The sequence below is a fragment of the Acanthaster planci genome, linkage group LG06 (genome assembly GCF_054643075.1).
Source record: "Acanthaster planci isolate LZ-2023a linkage group LG06, COTS_SCS, whole genome shotgun sequence".
NCBI classification, from domain to species: domain Eukaryota; kingdom Metazoa; phylum Echinodermata; class Asteroidea; order Valvatida; family Acanthasteridae; genus Acanthaster; species Acanthaster planci.
The window spans coordinates 8013964-8030277 of NC_141782.1; the positions used below are offsets into that span (position 1 = coordinate 8013964).

The 16314-nt window shown below is 42.1% G+C and overlaps 2 protein-coding genes across 3 annotated transcripts in view; one reads left to right on the forward strand and one right to left on the reverse strand.

Annotated features, from left to right (window-relative positions):
- LOC110980022 (enoyl-CoA delta isomerase 2-like) lies at window positions 1-11271 on the reverse strand. 2 transcript variants are annotated; one of them, XM_022236286.2, is made up of 10 exons: window positions 11117-11271; window positions 8699-8867; window positions 8222-8320; window positions 7617-7832; window positions 6439-6511; window positions 6031-6133; window positions 5134-5254; window positions 3638-3727; window positions 2913-3056; window positions 1-2258 (listed from the first exon to the last, which is right to left on the reverse strand). In XM_022236286.2, exons 1-10 carry the CDS (start codon window positions 11155-11157, stop codon window positions 2103-2105), a joined length of 1212 nt encoding a protein of 403 aa, XP_022091978.2. In that variant the 5' UTR covers window positions 11158-11271; the 3' UTR covers window positions 1-2102. The 2 variants fall into 2 exon arrangements, with proteins under 2 accessions (XP_022091978.2, XP_022091979.2); XM_022236287.2 differs by lacking the exon at window positions 11117-11271 and adding an exon at window positions 9341-9477.
- The window catches only part of LOC110980005 (chromodomain Y-like protein 2), a 25873-nt gene continuing 20827 nt past the window's right edge, over window positions 11269-16314 (forward strand). The window contains exons 1-2 of the mRNA XM_087137700.1: window positions 11269-11395; window positions 14661-15297. Of these exons, the coding sequence (XP_086993826.1) occupies window positions 11363-11395; window positions 14661-15297 (670 nt within the window). The 5' untranslated portion in view covers window positions 11269-11362. The remainder of the gene's footprint in view (window positions 11396-14660; window positions 15298-16314) is intronic.

The window sequence follows — 16314 nt, forward strand, 5'->3', positions numbered from 1 at the left end:
TCAGAGTGTTTTCATGTCGTTTCATTATTTTTGCAGTATGTAACAAACAATTCTGAAGGTTTCTGCATGCTTTGCAATATTAACCAGAAATATGGCAACTGAATATAGCTTGCTACAGTTCATTGCGTTTAGTTTCTTTTTAACTGTGCAGACTTTAAAATTTTATCTGGACTGGTTTACTAAATCAACAGTTACAAAAGAGAAACACAAAAGCACAAAATGTCAAGAACCAAACAAGTAAAATGCTGTTTGACCTGAACCAGGCAGCCTGAAACCAAATAATTGAATCCCACAAACGCGAAGGATTAATTTGTAACTGCCCCCCTCATTCTTCACCTTAGTTGGTTCCCGACTGCTAGGTTTGTCTACCCGTACGATTATTTAAGGGTACCAGTTTAGCCTAGCAGGCCCTATAAAAAGATGCGGCAGGCATGACTCGCCCTCTCTTCCCGCCTTGGTGGTCAACCTGAGCAGACTGGTATTCCTGAGAAAGTGTGGGGGGTGAGTGTGTGCAGGGTCCACCCCCCAGGCAAAAAAAATACCACCCTCAATGTGCACCTGGCTGGTCTTGTTAACAATTACATTAAGTACATGAAATTTACCTAAGTTACAAATCAAAAGTTAAGGCTCCAGGTTAAGGAAAAATGCGGATAAGAAAGTACATGTATGTCTAGCTCTACTGAGTGGAGCATTAGTATTCCTCTTTTTCAATTTTGAACGGGATCGGTCATGACCGATCCCGTCTAAAACTGAAAAAAAAAAACAACCAATGCTACACTCAGTGAGCCTAGAGCTAGTTTATGTCCAAACTTGGCATAATTACTGGTACACTTTGCAATGTGGATAGAGTAACCAGTCTAATTGCACCCTTTTGTGTGCACTTTTTCGAATTGGGAACATTCATATATATTCGGATTCAACAGGTTCTTTTGACAGAAACAACCAAGGTTACTGCAATTCCTAATCATGTATCACAGAAGTCATTTTCTGGCCACATTTCGGGGGGGGGGGTGATCATGGCCTTTACTAGTCATGGGCATAAATCCCAAAGGGGAGAGATATGTACAGTATCCCCCCGTACACACTTTTTGAGGTGGGGGACAACTGATGTAACCGATCTGCAATGTAGATGACGGCAAGCTTTCCGGGGTGTGTGCAAATATAAATTCCGTCAAAAAAGTATTCCAATAATGATCACTGGTTAAGAAATACATATATACATATTAGCAGCCTGCGTCTATTGCACGCCTACCTACAACATTTTTGTGTGGCACTTATGTGCGTCTCTTATGTAACTAAGCCAAAGCTTGCCCCAAGTCACGAGGTATAGCAACAGTGTCTTTCATGTGGATAATTCGAATTGTTACGTTCCCATGAATTTAAAGAACTCAGTGTGCCAGATTTTATTCAAGTTAAAACCCGCAAAAAGGCTTATTGCCATATTGAGGCATTCAATAATTAGACAAGTAAACCAATAAGCTGATTGGAACGACTCCATTCATGCTTAATCCATGCAAAGTGAGACTCTGATACCCCATCAAATGATGGGGGGGAGGGAGGGAGAAGTACTTAAACTATTTAGACAGAGTGCTAGGTATCTGCTGCCAACACCTCAACTTTGCTTTGCAATAGTTCATGGAGGTGATTAAAAAATGACCTTTTGTGATGTTTGTCAGGCTTTGTCTAAATTGGATATTTTATGGCCATAACTTACAGATTAAAAACTGTCGAGTCATGGACAATAGCCGTAGCCGTGAACAACATTTTAAGACAAAGCCTGATTCAGCACATAAAATGCTAAACATGTTTACAGTCTAGTTTGCCAGTTTACTGTACAATTGAAGCTTGTGCTTCTGTTGGGATTTTTATCTTGGCTTCAACTCTGCCTAAGCCGTCCACTTCAGTTCCAAAACCTTTTACATGCAACCCCAATGACAAGGCTTCAAATTTCATCTTCCAATTTACTCTGTTACTCCTGGGGTGGATAACGCAGGCCACCACTAATGACAAAGATCAGGCCTGACAAATGGCCAACCAGATTTGTATAATGTTCCCCTCGTGTGAAGTTGGGCAACTGCATTGTCATCATGTATGCTCCTGCCTCAGAGCTTGGATTTCTTGGCAAAGAAATCCATGATGGCCTGTATGCACTCTTCCGATGTCCACCGCTCTACAAGTAACTCGCACTCGTCTTTGTTGACTTGATGGAGTTTTTCACGCTCAGCACTGCGGATGAGTGTCTTCGACAGCCGCATGGACTGTTTATGAAGAGAAGTGATGGGGACTGAATTAATTCATGAGTCCCATTACCAAAGCAGCGTAGGGAGTATAACATGAACAGAGCTATGTCAGAGTGAGAAATATAGAGAAACTACTTCTGAATAAAACTATCTGTGTTAGGCCTGTAGGAAGGAAGGAAGGATAGGGAGATGAGGGGTGGAGACTCTGAACAGTCCCTCCTTCCTCCACATTCAAAACTGTCAACTGACCTCACTGCATTCAAACACATGTAAGTCACTGAAAGTGACTACCTCTGGAAGATCATGACAAGGACAGTTTTGGTCAGTTCACAGCTCCCTGGACACATTAATTCCACAGGAGAGTGAGGAGACCACAATAGAGTCCTGTTTTCAGGAAAAAAGCATTATGTTCTTGGGCATACAACTCCACACAGGTTCAGCAGAGTGTTTTTCCTGCTGAGGGCAATGATTGTAAACGCCCACAGGCTGGTCGCAACATGCAGGTCAACAGGTGGTTATATGCCCGCTCAACTGCAGAATCTACATAAAACATTTCCATATTATTTCTGTAGTTTGTGTATGCTTTTATAGGTATTTAGAATAATTTTTGTCTTTCAGAAACGATAACAATGTCTGGCCCTCTAACTTTTTGGACTTTAAAGTCTTTCCTACCTGTTTGGGCAATGTGGCAAACTCATCAAGTTTATTTTGGACATCCTGGCGGAATGTGGCATCCGGGAAGATTTCAGTCACGAGTCCCCTGTCATAGGCCTCTTGAGCTGTCAACTTGCGGCCAAATAGCAATACTTCATTGGACTGTAAAAAAAGTCCCGGGACACAATGACATAACCAATCTCTGGTGGAATCACCGTGATGAAGCTACAACACATTATATCTCCAACAAACTGTGGTGGAGGGTGGACACTAACTCGCAAGGCTTACCAAACTGGTGTTCATAAATGTCTGAACTGAAACATTACATGTATCTGTTAATGTTAGAAGCTTCTGCTCTATCACAGGTTCCTGAATTCCAGAAGTCTACTTGATACCCAACTGAAGATTATGAAATTGACGGATGAGTGTGTGAATAAACTTGGTTCTTAATATGCTCTGATAGATCCTGGTTTGTTTTTGCTCCGCTATGTGTGACTTAACCTCAATTTACTTTGGAACAGAGATTTCATATTTTACTCTGCAAGACTGACATAGTGATTTTCATCCAACATCTGATGGCACGTCATACAAGTGAACTACTGGACACTGTCAGGTTTAATTGAGACCAGGGGCTGCACAATGAATGCTTGAGTCATGTCACGTGTGCTGTTGGAAATCTCGCAAACCCAGTATCAGATTTCTGAAACTCAAGCAGCAAAACTGGAGACTTTCTTGGTTTTTACCTTGGCCTGCCCCATGATCTTAGGGAACAGGTAAGAGGAACAGGCCTCTGGTGACTGGCCCAGCGAAGAGAAGGGAGTATGGAAGGTTGCCTGGGGAAAAAAGTCACAACAATGTTCCTATATAAGTACAAACAAATTCATTTCTCAAAATAGCAGCTTGGGGCAGGTAAGAGAAAAGAGGGGGGATGGCTAGAGGAAAAAAAACAACTCCATAATACAACTTTGGCATAACAACTGTGCACAGTGGAGACTGAAATGTGATATTGGAGGGCAGCACACTGATTACAAATACCACCTGGACAAATCAGAAATCAACCTATGAGAGGACAACCAAATCTAACACTCCAAAAATTTCAACATAAAAATAAGCAACAGCTTTTCAGAGTCACTGACTTAGGGAAAACGTAGCAGAGATTATGCCACTCTCTGATTTATTCTCAATCAAAACCCTGAACATCAAAACATGATGTGACATGCCTTGATCCACCATTCATTCACCACGAATTTGTACAATGTAATCGTAGTTAGTGCTTCGCTACTTCAAATTGATCGAAGGGACACTTGCCCACAGAAAGCTTCAGCAGTTTTGGATAATCACATCTACAGAATTAGATCACTGTACGAGTGCAACCATTTCACCACTAACGGCGCATGACTGTAAAATTTACTGGCAGGGTTTGGAAGTAACAAGCCACAAATGACTTGTTTGACATTATGGCATGTTTGATATTGCCATAAACACAATTACAACACCAGAGCAAAATATCATCTATCCTTGCATATACCTCGACAACGCACGACTGCTTTTCAAACAATCTGAATTTTCTGGACCCAAAATACGGAATTCCTTACCGTTGTATCTTAAACAGTTCAAATCTCTACTATATTTTTAAGCGCAAACTGTACTTGTATCTCCTGTAAATTCATACCTTTCAAATAATATATTATCTATGATTCACTGTCAATTACCTGAATGCCGATTTTTCTATCTCTCCAATTACCCTCATTTTATATCACAGTTTATTTTCTGAACCTTACGCGTACATTCAATGTATCTTTAATTATTCTCTTTTTGGTTCCCTGTATTTTGTCTTTCTGTCTTTTGTTTTTCTAATTGGTTTCCTGTTTGTTTTGGATTTATCTGTGCTTTTTGGTTAACATGGCATTATACCAGGCAAGATATGGGACGGAGGGGTACCCCCCTTTACCTGTCCAATCCCTATACACACTCTAGACTATTGTTACCTAACACATCCCCCTTGAAATCTGTAAAGAATTCCTGAGATTCCGATCAAACAATGACCAACACAAAGGCGGGGGGTTCTCTCTGTCCCATATCTTGCTTCAAATGCATGGCATGCCTTACCCAAGCTTTTGATGTTTTAGGTTTTGCCACCTCTTCTCCAATTTATCTTCTGAAATGTTAATCTTATATATCTCGTTATAAGCCCGACCATGAAGAGGAAACAAATGCTACTAAGCTGAACTATCCTCACCCTGTCTGAAGCATACACAACATCACACAACCCTAATGATGTCACAGGAATACCAACGGCGGGTCCATTGACGGCTGCAACAAGTGGCTTGGGGAAGTCGATGAATGCCGCTACAAAGCGTCTAAAAACAAAAGACAGAAATGCAAAGTCATCACAGCATCTTAAACATTGGTCAGTGAATAGCTTCGACTGCGGACATGTGTTCGTACCATAGACCTATTTATAGCAACTAGAGCTCCAACTTGCCATGCAAAGTGAAGCCAGTTGGGCACATCCATGTTTGTGCACAAACCTATGGAAAACTTGTACGGCTATTTGCATATCTGCATCTGTATTCTAAAACAATGCATCAACAATGCTGGCAGTCAAACCTTAAATTGGTCAACAACTTATGTACATGTATAATTTCCTACGGTTGATTATCTTTCCATGATTGATTATATGTAGTATGGGGCAGTGTGGACATCTGGGATTCTCACAAAACGGCAGCTACTGTGCTGGTGAAAACAGCAGCCATGGCAACATACGCACGCATCAGCCAGTTCGACAATCGGGATACAAAATCTTTTCTTTGATCAGTAAGTACGTGCGTGCTTACTGCAGTTGTTTTCATTGGTGTTGCATGGTTGCTACCCGCAATTTTGTGAAACTACCATTTGTCCACACTGCCCCATCATCCAAAATAAAAGTGCATTTGAAAGCCTTGAATCCCCAAATCAATGTTGCTGACAATCAAATGTCCAATTTAAGTCCTGTGAAGTCCCAACCATCCAACAAAAGCCGTGCCCCGACTGCACTCCCTCTCCTACGTGTAATATTCCTGGCTAGGAACTTGCCAAACAGTACTTTCCTGCCAGAATCTTATCCCATCCACAAAAAAAGAAACACAATATTTACTCCAAAAGCTCTCCTCCATCCTTGGCTGCCTGCTTCATTGTGTCCGGTGTGATGGACATGAAGTTATTGAGATCATTACCACCAGAATAGAAATCTCCTGCCCCTGTGGTTGAAAAAACAGAAGTACGATTACCACATTTTTAGAGTTTGAACTTTTAAAATGAGAGCAATGATTATTAAACTAGCAGCTAAAATATCAACTATGTTGCTCATTGTCAAAGCTAGAACACATATTGGTACAATATGAGTACAATATTAATAAAGCCGTGTCTTATGAAAGCTTAATGGTTTTGATCTTGTTCAGGGAGAATACTGGTTTTGACCAAATGGCTGATATTTGTTTCTTTCTGTGCAAGACCACTCAGGTTGCTTTAACTTGGAATCCCACTTTTTCCATGAATTTGGTACCTGTGAGAGCTGACAAGACAACACTGTCATCTCTCCCTGAAGAATCTAAGGCTTTGATGATTTCTTCGTAAGTCTGCGAAAGAAAAGAAAGGAAAGAAAACCCTTTTCACTTGTGCTTAACCCCTTCACGCCGGGAGACATCAACAACCACTGGTTTGTGTGAGGATTAGTGCATACCGCACATACAGTCTATTCATCATGCACCTGCAGTTTCAATGTGGGCCTGCTGCTACATATGCAGCAAGGTATGAGACAGAGAGAACCCCCCCTGCTTTGTGTTGGTCATTGTCTCGCAGGAATCTGGGGAATTCCTTTCAGACATCTTGGGGGGATGTGTTAAGTAACAATAGTCTGGAATGTGTAAAGGATTGGACATGTTGGGGGGTACCCCTCGGTCTCATTTCTTGCTGGGTATATGCTGCTGAACAGGGCTTTGCATACTGGGCATACCGCAGCCCAGCAGTCACGGTCAAAAGAATCCTGGCATGAAGGAATTTTTTTGTGCTAAAGTTAGCACAAAAAATCATTTGATGATAAGCAATGTGAAATTGGGCCCAGCTCTACATGTTGACCAAGAAACAGTTCTTTTAAGTGGGTGTAAAGCTGAAGTTTAATCAGGAAAAGTAAATTTACCAAAGCTGAAACACAATATCCGAATTCTGAATGCCAGCAGGTGTAAATACTTACTACTGTAGCTTGGGTTTGGTTTTGTAAACACACATCTTGCTCAAGAGGAGTTTGTCTGAACTTGGAGTGAATATGTGCCCGATAGAAAACAATACTTAATTTGTTTGGGAATGTAAGGGCACAAAGGGTGAGGCAACCATCCCGGCCTTTATCTTGAGCAGTCACTTGCGAATCAGTACCATGTTTAATCACGGCTAATCAGTCCAATCCTTGATCGGCATCTCTGGCTACATACATGGCAGCAAGACAAGGCATATTTTGGGCCTGGACTCTTCTTGTTCAAGGGCCTGTTTTATCAAGAGAGCCCTCCTTTAGTTTTGTTGGTAAGATTTCCTTCTCAGTGCCAAAATTATACAAACTTCAATGACCAGCAGCACCTAGTTTCAGAGGGTGTCTGGCACCATCCACCCTGAGCAGTGCCCCTGCTATCAGGTATTGCCTACCGCTAACCCCCCACCCCACACCACAAATCAGCTGAAGAGGCTACCTACCTCCCTTGTGATGGCGTTCTTTTTATGGGGTCTGTTCATCATGATAGTGCACACGCCCTTGTCTACTGTCACCTTCAGATTCTCGTAACCTCCAGTGGAGGAGCCGGCTGTGGATGTACCCTCCTGAGTACCAGCTGGGGCTGAGGTGGCTTTGGCCCCGGGATCCTTGGCCACCAGGTCATTCACCAGGTCTACGTACTTCTCTTTAGCTTCTTCCTGTGCAAGGATAGCAAAACATAAAAGAAAACAGATGGAAGACCGGCAGCTGTAGGCCTCATGCAAAAGAATGAGGCAGAATCTGCAATAATACGGTTGACTTCAGAAGAAAAGGGAATTCAGCTGTTGATAAAATAAAAAACACTAGCCACAAACTAGAGAAGCATTGTTGAATGCCGATGTCCCCCCCCTCGCACCTGCATGAATCTGTTACAGATTTGTAACATTACCTTGTGCGTATTTCACGCCAGATGCAGACGCAGTTGTGCACACTTACACACATTGTCCCACTGCTTTCTCTCCCGACTCACAAAGCCAAGAGTTGTCAGAATTGAGATCTAAACTGTTACAAATTTAACACTTCTAAGGGGCAGTTAAAATGAAGTTACCTTCGACATGTCTCCAAGGTCATTCCAAGCACCCCACTTAGCCTTGCCAACAAAGTCGAATGCACCGGGCTTAGGTGCATTGCACTTTCCAACTGCCACCTGGAACAAGACAATCAGCAACATTATTTGTGGAATATAAAAATGCATTGTCCGGCATGTAAAGTGCGTGTGCTACATGAAATGGAGCCAGGCTTTACTTGTCTAGGGTGCATTGACAGTGCTGTATTCAGATCCAAAACTTTGAAACAGATGATACCGTTGTGTCCAGATTACTTGGCAGTGGCTCAAAACCATGCCGCAGCCACTTCCAACAAAGTTGTGTGTAATTTCAAGCTGCAGCCAAGTTGTTTGGACACGGCCTATAAGGGGCTGGTAATATGCATGTCAGCTTTCCACTGTGTGGTGACAGGGCCAGCGCCATGTTTAATTTTACAAAGGAGATATGCCAAGAAACATGCAGTCTGTGTGATTTGTTACCTGCTTGAAGAGTCCATACATCTTCAGCTTGACCTCATTCCCAGGGTCTTGGGTCAGGGTGCCAACTCTTTCCTTGGCGGCAGAGAACTCGGCATCAGTTACCCCCATTACGGCCGTTTGGTGGAAGCACCGTCTCTGCAGGACAGACGCACCCTGGTAGTTACCCAGCCTGAGCAGGAGAAATAAATAAAGTCTAATAATCTAATCGGAGTGGAACACAGGGCACATTGCTCACAGTGGTTCACATGTGCAAATGATGAAAAATTCTGAATGGGCAAAAAAGAACTTGAAGTGTCTCTGCACGAAAGAAATGCATGACGGACAGGACAAAGATGTTAGCGCTGTCGGCGACACCTCTGTTGGGCATGTTTCCACATGTCCGCATTGCAGTTTGCGTCTTGTTTGCGTTGCTCTCTGCGTTTCTGACGTCAATACAAAAACCAGGCTTAAAATTAAATTACAGTTCTGGAACTTGAAAGTAGGCATATGTAACCTGGAAATTTGCCCCGCTAACTTAATACATAAGACTTTGGGAAAGTAACAGGATCTGAAGACATCTGGTTCAGGAAGACTGGGTCGCGATTTATTCGGAATGTCAGGACAAAGTAAAAAAAATGAAAAAAATGGAAATGTGATAACAACCCAACACAGTGCCACAAGTGGATTACTCGAGTGACCAATCCGGCACAAACTCCAGCTGCAACTTGTGACAAGAGCAGAAAAGAGCAAATGTGGGAAGGCTGAAGAGAGCTGTGAGTGGTAATGCTCACTCTTCAGTAGCACGCACCAGTCTGAACAATTAACTGCAGGAAGCTTGATGAGCAATGCTAAACTATAAGGTGATACAGGGTACCAGACAAGTTGCTGACTAAACTAAGGAAGCTTGTAAAAGAAAAAGTGTCACGTAAAAAAAACATTCAAATCTCCCTTCCACACGTACTCTGTCATGTCCGTGTAGTGACTTATGCCTTATCTCCAAGCCGAAATGGATAAACTCGCACCCTAAAATATGCACCCAAGTTGACTCGTACCCAAGTCAACTAGCACCCGAGTTAACTTGTACCCAGGTTGGCTCGTACCTGAGTCAACTCATACTCCCCAGGCCCACAGCAGAGAATATGCAGAGCATAATATGAGGTGTTGATACTGGCATTTATTGAATGCAAATGTATGTACATGTATGAAGTGTATAAAAGTTCCTTTTACCAGTTGGATTTCGTTTGAAAAATTCCCACCATGTTTAGGAAGTAGGATAAAAATGGCGTCTGACTACAAAAAAAGAGATTTTTTCCTTCTCATTCTTTTTTTCTGACCAATCACGGTGGCCTGGGATGGGAAATTTCCGTGATTTGGTCCCTGCACAACAAAAAACAGATAGAATTGAAATCCTAAATAAAATAAAATTTATGGTCCAGCTTTCCTTTGGGGGACCATACTTGCGAGTTTCACCATTTTAATAATATAAGATGAATAAACATCCCTAGCATCTGACATCATCCAAAAAGTGAGGAAAACAGGAACAAGGGGAAGAAAAATTATCGTAATCCATTCGGGGTATTAAAAGGGAAACTAATTATCCCAATCCGTTTGGGGCAAAAAAGAAAGGAAACAATTATAATCTGTTTGGGTCACAGTTCGTGTGTGTTTTCGTTGAGGGTACGAGTTGACTGCGGTACGACTTGGGCCAGAGCAAGAGTTAAGGGTGCACTACCCCAATTCAAACTCCACTGAAAATAGTGTAAAATCAACAAAGTTTGGAGCCCCATGGCAGGCATCTGAAGACCCCGAGTCATGAGGCCTCTCAAACAAAAACAATGTGTCATGTTGTTTGGTCCTTCAGATTTCATTTGATTTTCAAGTAGGTAAACCAATGATTTTTTTTAATTAACCCGCCAAAAATGAATGTTCCCAAGTCTTCTCAGCAGCCATTTTTCAAATGATACCCCTCACCTTTCTGGGGTTCTTCTGACAAATTTTCAATCACATTATTAATTGTCTGCTTTGCAGCATGGGTGCCCCTGAATCTACAGACGTGACAGACATGACAGAGATTATCCTGGGTCATACTTAGAGTTACACGTTTCCACAATTTCTTGACCCACACAGACGTTCTTTTCGAAAGAAGCTGTAAGAGTACTTTTAGAGCGCCTCGGCCTGGCAGAGAATTTTCCTTGAATTGAGACACTGCACCCTTAACTCGGATACGAGCTGACCCCAAACCCCCCAAGCACGGAAAAGACAAGAAGGCCTAACACTGAACTTGAGGTAGGAAATGCGTCAGTTTCACTCGCGTCTTTGGTGCAAAATGTTGACAAGTCTCCTTAAAAAAGGAAGCGCGTATGTAAACATCATGCACAGCATAGTGTAACCAGTGCTATCATTGACTGTTAGAAACTCGCCAGAGGAAAAGTGACAAACCTGAGAAATTTTGTTGCCAAACGTGTAGCTGCAAGTGCCATTTTTCTTCTTAAAGAAAAGGCGCCGGTCGAATGACGTCATAGTCGTATACACTTGACAAGTATAGACTACGTTTCATTGGAAGACGTCTGGGGAGAGATCGGAGTCTGCCTGACTTTTGTGTACTGCGCCGCGACAGCGCGCCAGTGCAGTGTTTGCGGTACGGTCGGTGCGGTGATGCATGCATGACGGGTACAGTTTTCGATAATGGCGCACTCAAACGGTACTGAAGACTTTGAAGTGAGTATTTTTCCTGATATTTGAAGCTATCCACGTAATTCAATAAAATCTTCTATTCTTTGACATATGCTGTCACATATTTGAACTCTCAATTGGCCATGCCAGTTTAGAAGTTTAAGCCAAAGGTATGAAAGGCAGCTGTGGTGACTCGCTTCGCCTTCGTCCGTCACTCTGCCGGCCGTTGATCATGTTGATGAAATCGACAGGAAGCATGTAGCCTGCAACGCTACATGCAGTCACCCTGCCTGAGCTCCACACTGGCCCACCGCATAGGCCTCGAGAATTTACAGCGTATCGCTTCGAAATGCAGAAAGTTGATGACTGGACCAGTTAATCAGATCCGGATAGGCATATCGTCGTGTAGCTACAGTAGGCCTACATGCGTGCTTTTTGTCTCTCACTTGGCCCATGGCCATGTAGGTATGCTTGGCCATATTTGCGTGCAGGAGATACTACAGTAGGGGCCTACTACTACTAGCACTAGTAGTACTTCTAGTGTAGGTTAGTACAGATGGTTAAACCTTACACTGTACTAACCTATAGTAGTACTACTAGTGTAGATTAGTACAGTGTAAGGCTTGAGCATCTCCTGCCAAGCAAATAATTATGGCCAAGCATACATTGTACCGCCATGGGCTACTACCGGGTAGTAGTGTCTACCGAACTGTCAGACAGGTCAGAAGTCACAAAACTGTGAAATTATTCCTGGCATGAAAATTCTGTAAAGGGAATGAGTTCTGTGTACGGACAACACTGATTTTCCCTTACAATGTTAAAATAAAAAGTAAAGAGGGTGCACTTCACTTAGACAAGAGTGAGCGCTATTCAACATGGCAATGAAACGTTCGGCCGTTAATTTTGCTATACCAAATGACCGCTGTACCAAACATTTAGCGTGGACTCCGTTATGTTCGTTATAGCAGCATTCCACTGTACATAGTTTTATAAATTTAAATGTACCATTTTAAATGATTATGTTAAACAATCATGTGAGACTTTCAGGTGTTAAACTACATTGCATGGCCCCCTGAGGCATTTTAAACTAGTCTTTCCAGTGCATTTAGTAAAGTATAACAGCTGAAGCTAATAAGATTCATTTGGAATGCCATCACCAAAATTTGTGTCATTGCAGTGAAGTAGCTGTGTTTGCAGACAAGCTGTTATTTCTTGTATTTGATTTTGTGCCCAAAATTCTACGCGATTCAGTCAATAAATGATCGTTGCTTTTGCAGTCCAGTTTTATACCCGTACATGTACATACAAGTTACCAGATCAGAATTGTCCCATTTATTACACCAAAAGCCGCTACAAAAAGAATTAGAATTCTTCTGAAACTGATGGAAGCACATCTGAGGTGCATTAAATGTGAGAATGATACACAGTGCGCAGTTTCAAAACTTGGAGATTTGTTTACAACATCTGGTCCCACATGCAGCTACCCTGGAAAAGGAACTCATGCACACAATTTAGACCAGTGGGAAATGGTACACGACTGGCGGGGTTAATCCATGTCCAAACATACACATTTATTTCCTTCCTGAAACATTTTCAAGATTAGTCCTATATTGCAGGAACACATAGAAACTGTCCAATGTTGATTGTGGGTCACAGTGGCAGTCTTTTACTTCCTTCTGAAGATGACACCTGACCTTTTCTTGCATAGGGCAAGGATGTCCTTTCATAGTTAACCCTATTTCCTACATGTAAGTCATTTTTGCTCTAGACATCTGATTAAGCCTTTAAAATCTACCACAGTGCAGGAAACTGATAGTACCTGTATACCATTTGTATTCTTTTTAAGAGACATCGATGGCGATCGGCTCCCAAGTAGGCACATATAAGGTAGCAGTGACTGGTATTCACATGTATTTTTTTATAAAGGAAAATCTCCAAACCTCCCCACCCGTCTGTTGGAGTTTAAAGCAGATGAGAGAGTAGCGGAGAAAGGTACAATCCAGAGCCTTGCCACTAATGATTTTACATGGGGCTTGAAACCCCATTTTAAGTTCAGAGAATTTACCATTGGTTCTTTGTGCAGTGGAAGAATCTGGATGGTTTGCAGCAAAACTGCCTCTGAAAGTTTGGCTAATATCTTTTAAGCCAAAATCCAGAAAACTTCCCCGCGTCAGATGTAGATCAGAACAGCTTTACTATTGTTGAGTATTGGCGTAACTTTCATGTACAGGCACACATATATATTTTGTACAACGGATGACGCAAAAAGTAATCACAAAGTAAACTCTTACCCCAGCCTCCAAGTTGCCTTTAAAATACTCGTCATCCTCAATCCTCCAAAATCCTCCATTCTTTAACCCTAGTCCCAAATCCTCCAATTTCAATACAATTTTACATACACCCTAGGAGGTTAGGGTTAATCACCATTCATCCTCAATCCTCCAAAATCCTCAAATTTTCAAATCGTCAATCATCCTGAATTCTCTCAAATCCTCCAAAACCACCCGGAGGATTTTGGAGGATTGAGGTGGGTTAGGGTTAAAGATATGTCTGATATTGGTATGGTTAATTAATCACGTTTAGGCTGACAGCAAATTTCTTGAATTCACTCAGTATGAATGTAATATTACTTAAAAGATGAGGTTTCAAAAGAAAAGCCTATGCATGTAGATAAAACTTATTTACAAATAGGCTCAAGTGGTTGCTCTCAACTTCTAGATGTGTGGGAGCATTTTGGAGATTTACCAAGAGTAGGCTCATGGATCCTCCTAGTTTCAAGCCCTGTAATGCAACCTAGATTGTCTTGAAGGAACTTGATTGTTTCTAGTTTTTGACCAAACTTCAAAAGCAGTGGGTTTCTTTTGAAGGAATTGGGTAACTGAAGTATTGGTCTTGATAGACCATGGTCGTATTTGAGATCCCTCATGAAGGCCCATGATTACAGCTTCGCTTGAAGGGATTGGGTCAAAGTATTCATCTGAAGGAACAATTCATGTCTCTCAGACAGTACCTTGGTTGATGTCCATGGTGGAAGAAGTAGGTTGAAGGTTCGTGTTAAAGGAATTGAGATGATGTTCCTTGGAAGAAGCCAGGTTAAGGATCCCTTTGAGGGAACCGGACCAAGGCTGCTTATGTACTTGTTATATCCTTATAATGTCTTTTGTTCCTTTTAAATCCTGTATGACTGTACATGTTATGCACATGTGTACAACTTATCGCTTTGTTGTTAAACTGGAAATGTCCATTTGGTTAAGCATATGTATACTTGGCAGTTTTTCATGTTTCATTTACCATCTTGCTTCTGTGGCAGGTAACAAAGATTGTCAAGCAGAGGAGAAACAACAAGGGTAAGCTGGAATACCTTGTCCGATGGAAGAACTATGGCTGTGAGGACGACACGTGGGAGCCCGTGGAAAACCTGCGGAACTGTATGGACCTCCTGGATGCCTTCAGTGAGCGCAACTTGAGAGAGAAGGGACCCTTCTGGAAAGGCTCCCCACCACACAAAAAGCCAAACTCGTCTAAGCAGAGGGACCCAAGCAGGGCCAAGAGGGATTCCAAGAGTCACATGACATGCATGAGGACTGATTGGGAGGTCTGCCAAAACAGCAGAGCTCCAGCCAAGAGGAAGAACCCCTTTCAGGATGCCTGCCAGGTGGTTCTCAAGAAGGAGAGAATGTTCCCCAATGGGGACCAGCATTACACCTGCAACGGAGTATCTGATCCATCCCCATCCTCTGTGTCATCCACTTCAGGATCTTCTTCAACTGATATTAAGCTTTCCAGCCTGACTAATAACAAACATTTCCACAGGCCAAGGTCCATGTCCTGCATGGGCTATGAAAACCCTGAGGCATCTGTTGATGATATCAAGGGCAGTGAAAGTGCCAAAAGACGTCGGGTGAACAGTCTTCTAGACATTGGAAACAGTGATCTTCTGAATACAGGTACTTCCAAACTGGAATTTAGAGACAAACATTGAGTTAACTCCCTGAAAACAATGAAACTCCTCATTCATACCTCCTGCTTTCATCTTCTTGATTTGTTTTATACAATATAAAAAGTCCTGAATAATGTGGGTAAAGTGGAGAGGATGTAAGACAGAAATAAAAGTGGGCTCTTATTTGCGGTGTAGATTATATATGTTCTTGCTCATGTACTTTATTTGGACTTGGTAATTGATAGGAACTGTGGTGTTCCTGAATGAACCTGGTCATAGGATTGAAACCCTTAGCTCGCAGTGGAGTTTGTTTTGTTCACTGGTTAGTCAAAACCTTCGTCTAGATGTCATACTCACGGCAAACACACGTCTTCATTGGTTTCCCATTTGGCTACCTGTACCTAAACTCACTCCATGGCCTCTTGGCCTGAAATCTCTTGGTAGCTTTGCCCTTCCTTCAACCCAGTCCTTTATTCTAGCCACATCAAAGTAATTTGCAGGGCCAATCAGTTCCCATTGAAAGAAAGACTTCCCTGCCTTTCTGCAAACCTTTGAACATTCCAGGAGGTTAGGATTCATGTGCCTGATGTAAAGATTTTTCAAGACTTGCTGAGCATGCAGCTGTACATGTATGGTTGTAACTGTTTGTCTTCCTTCATGGAACTTTTTTCAAAATAATGCAGTTTGTAGTAATTTTGCATGGCTGGAAATATTTGACAATTAAAAGTGAGAGGATATTTCACTTCAGGTTAGTGCTTTAGATTTTGTTGAATTTATTGTTGAATTAGAACAGAGGGCATGAGTTTTTCACAAAGTTCAGTACCTTTCCAGACTTAGGCATCATGGAAGGGCAAGTTTGATCAGCCACTAATTGTCAAGCAATGATCCCCTTTGACTGGTAACCTATGCATGGTATATATATCGAAATAAACCAGTGGTTAACAAACTGTTGCTGATGTAACTTGCTCAAAGATGACGACAGACTGAAGCTTTAAAAACAACTGTGAGTCTGATAATTGGCCAT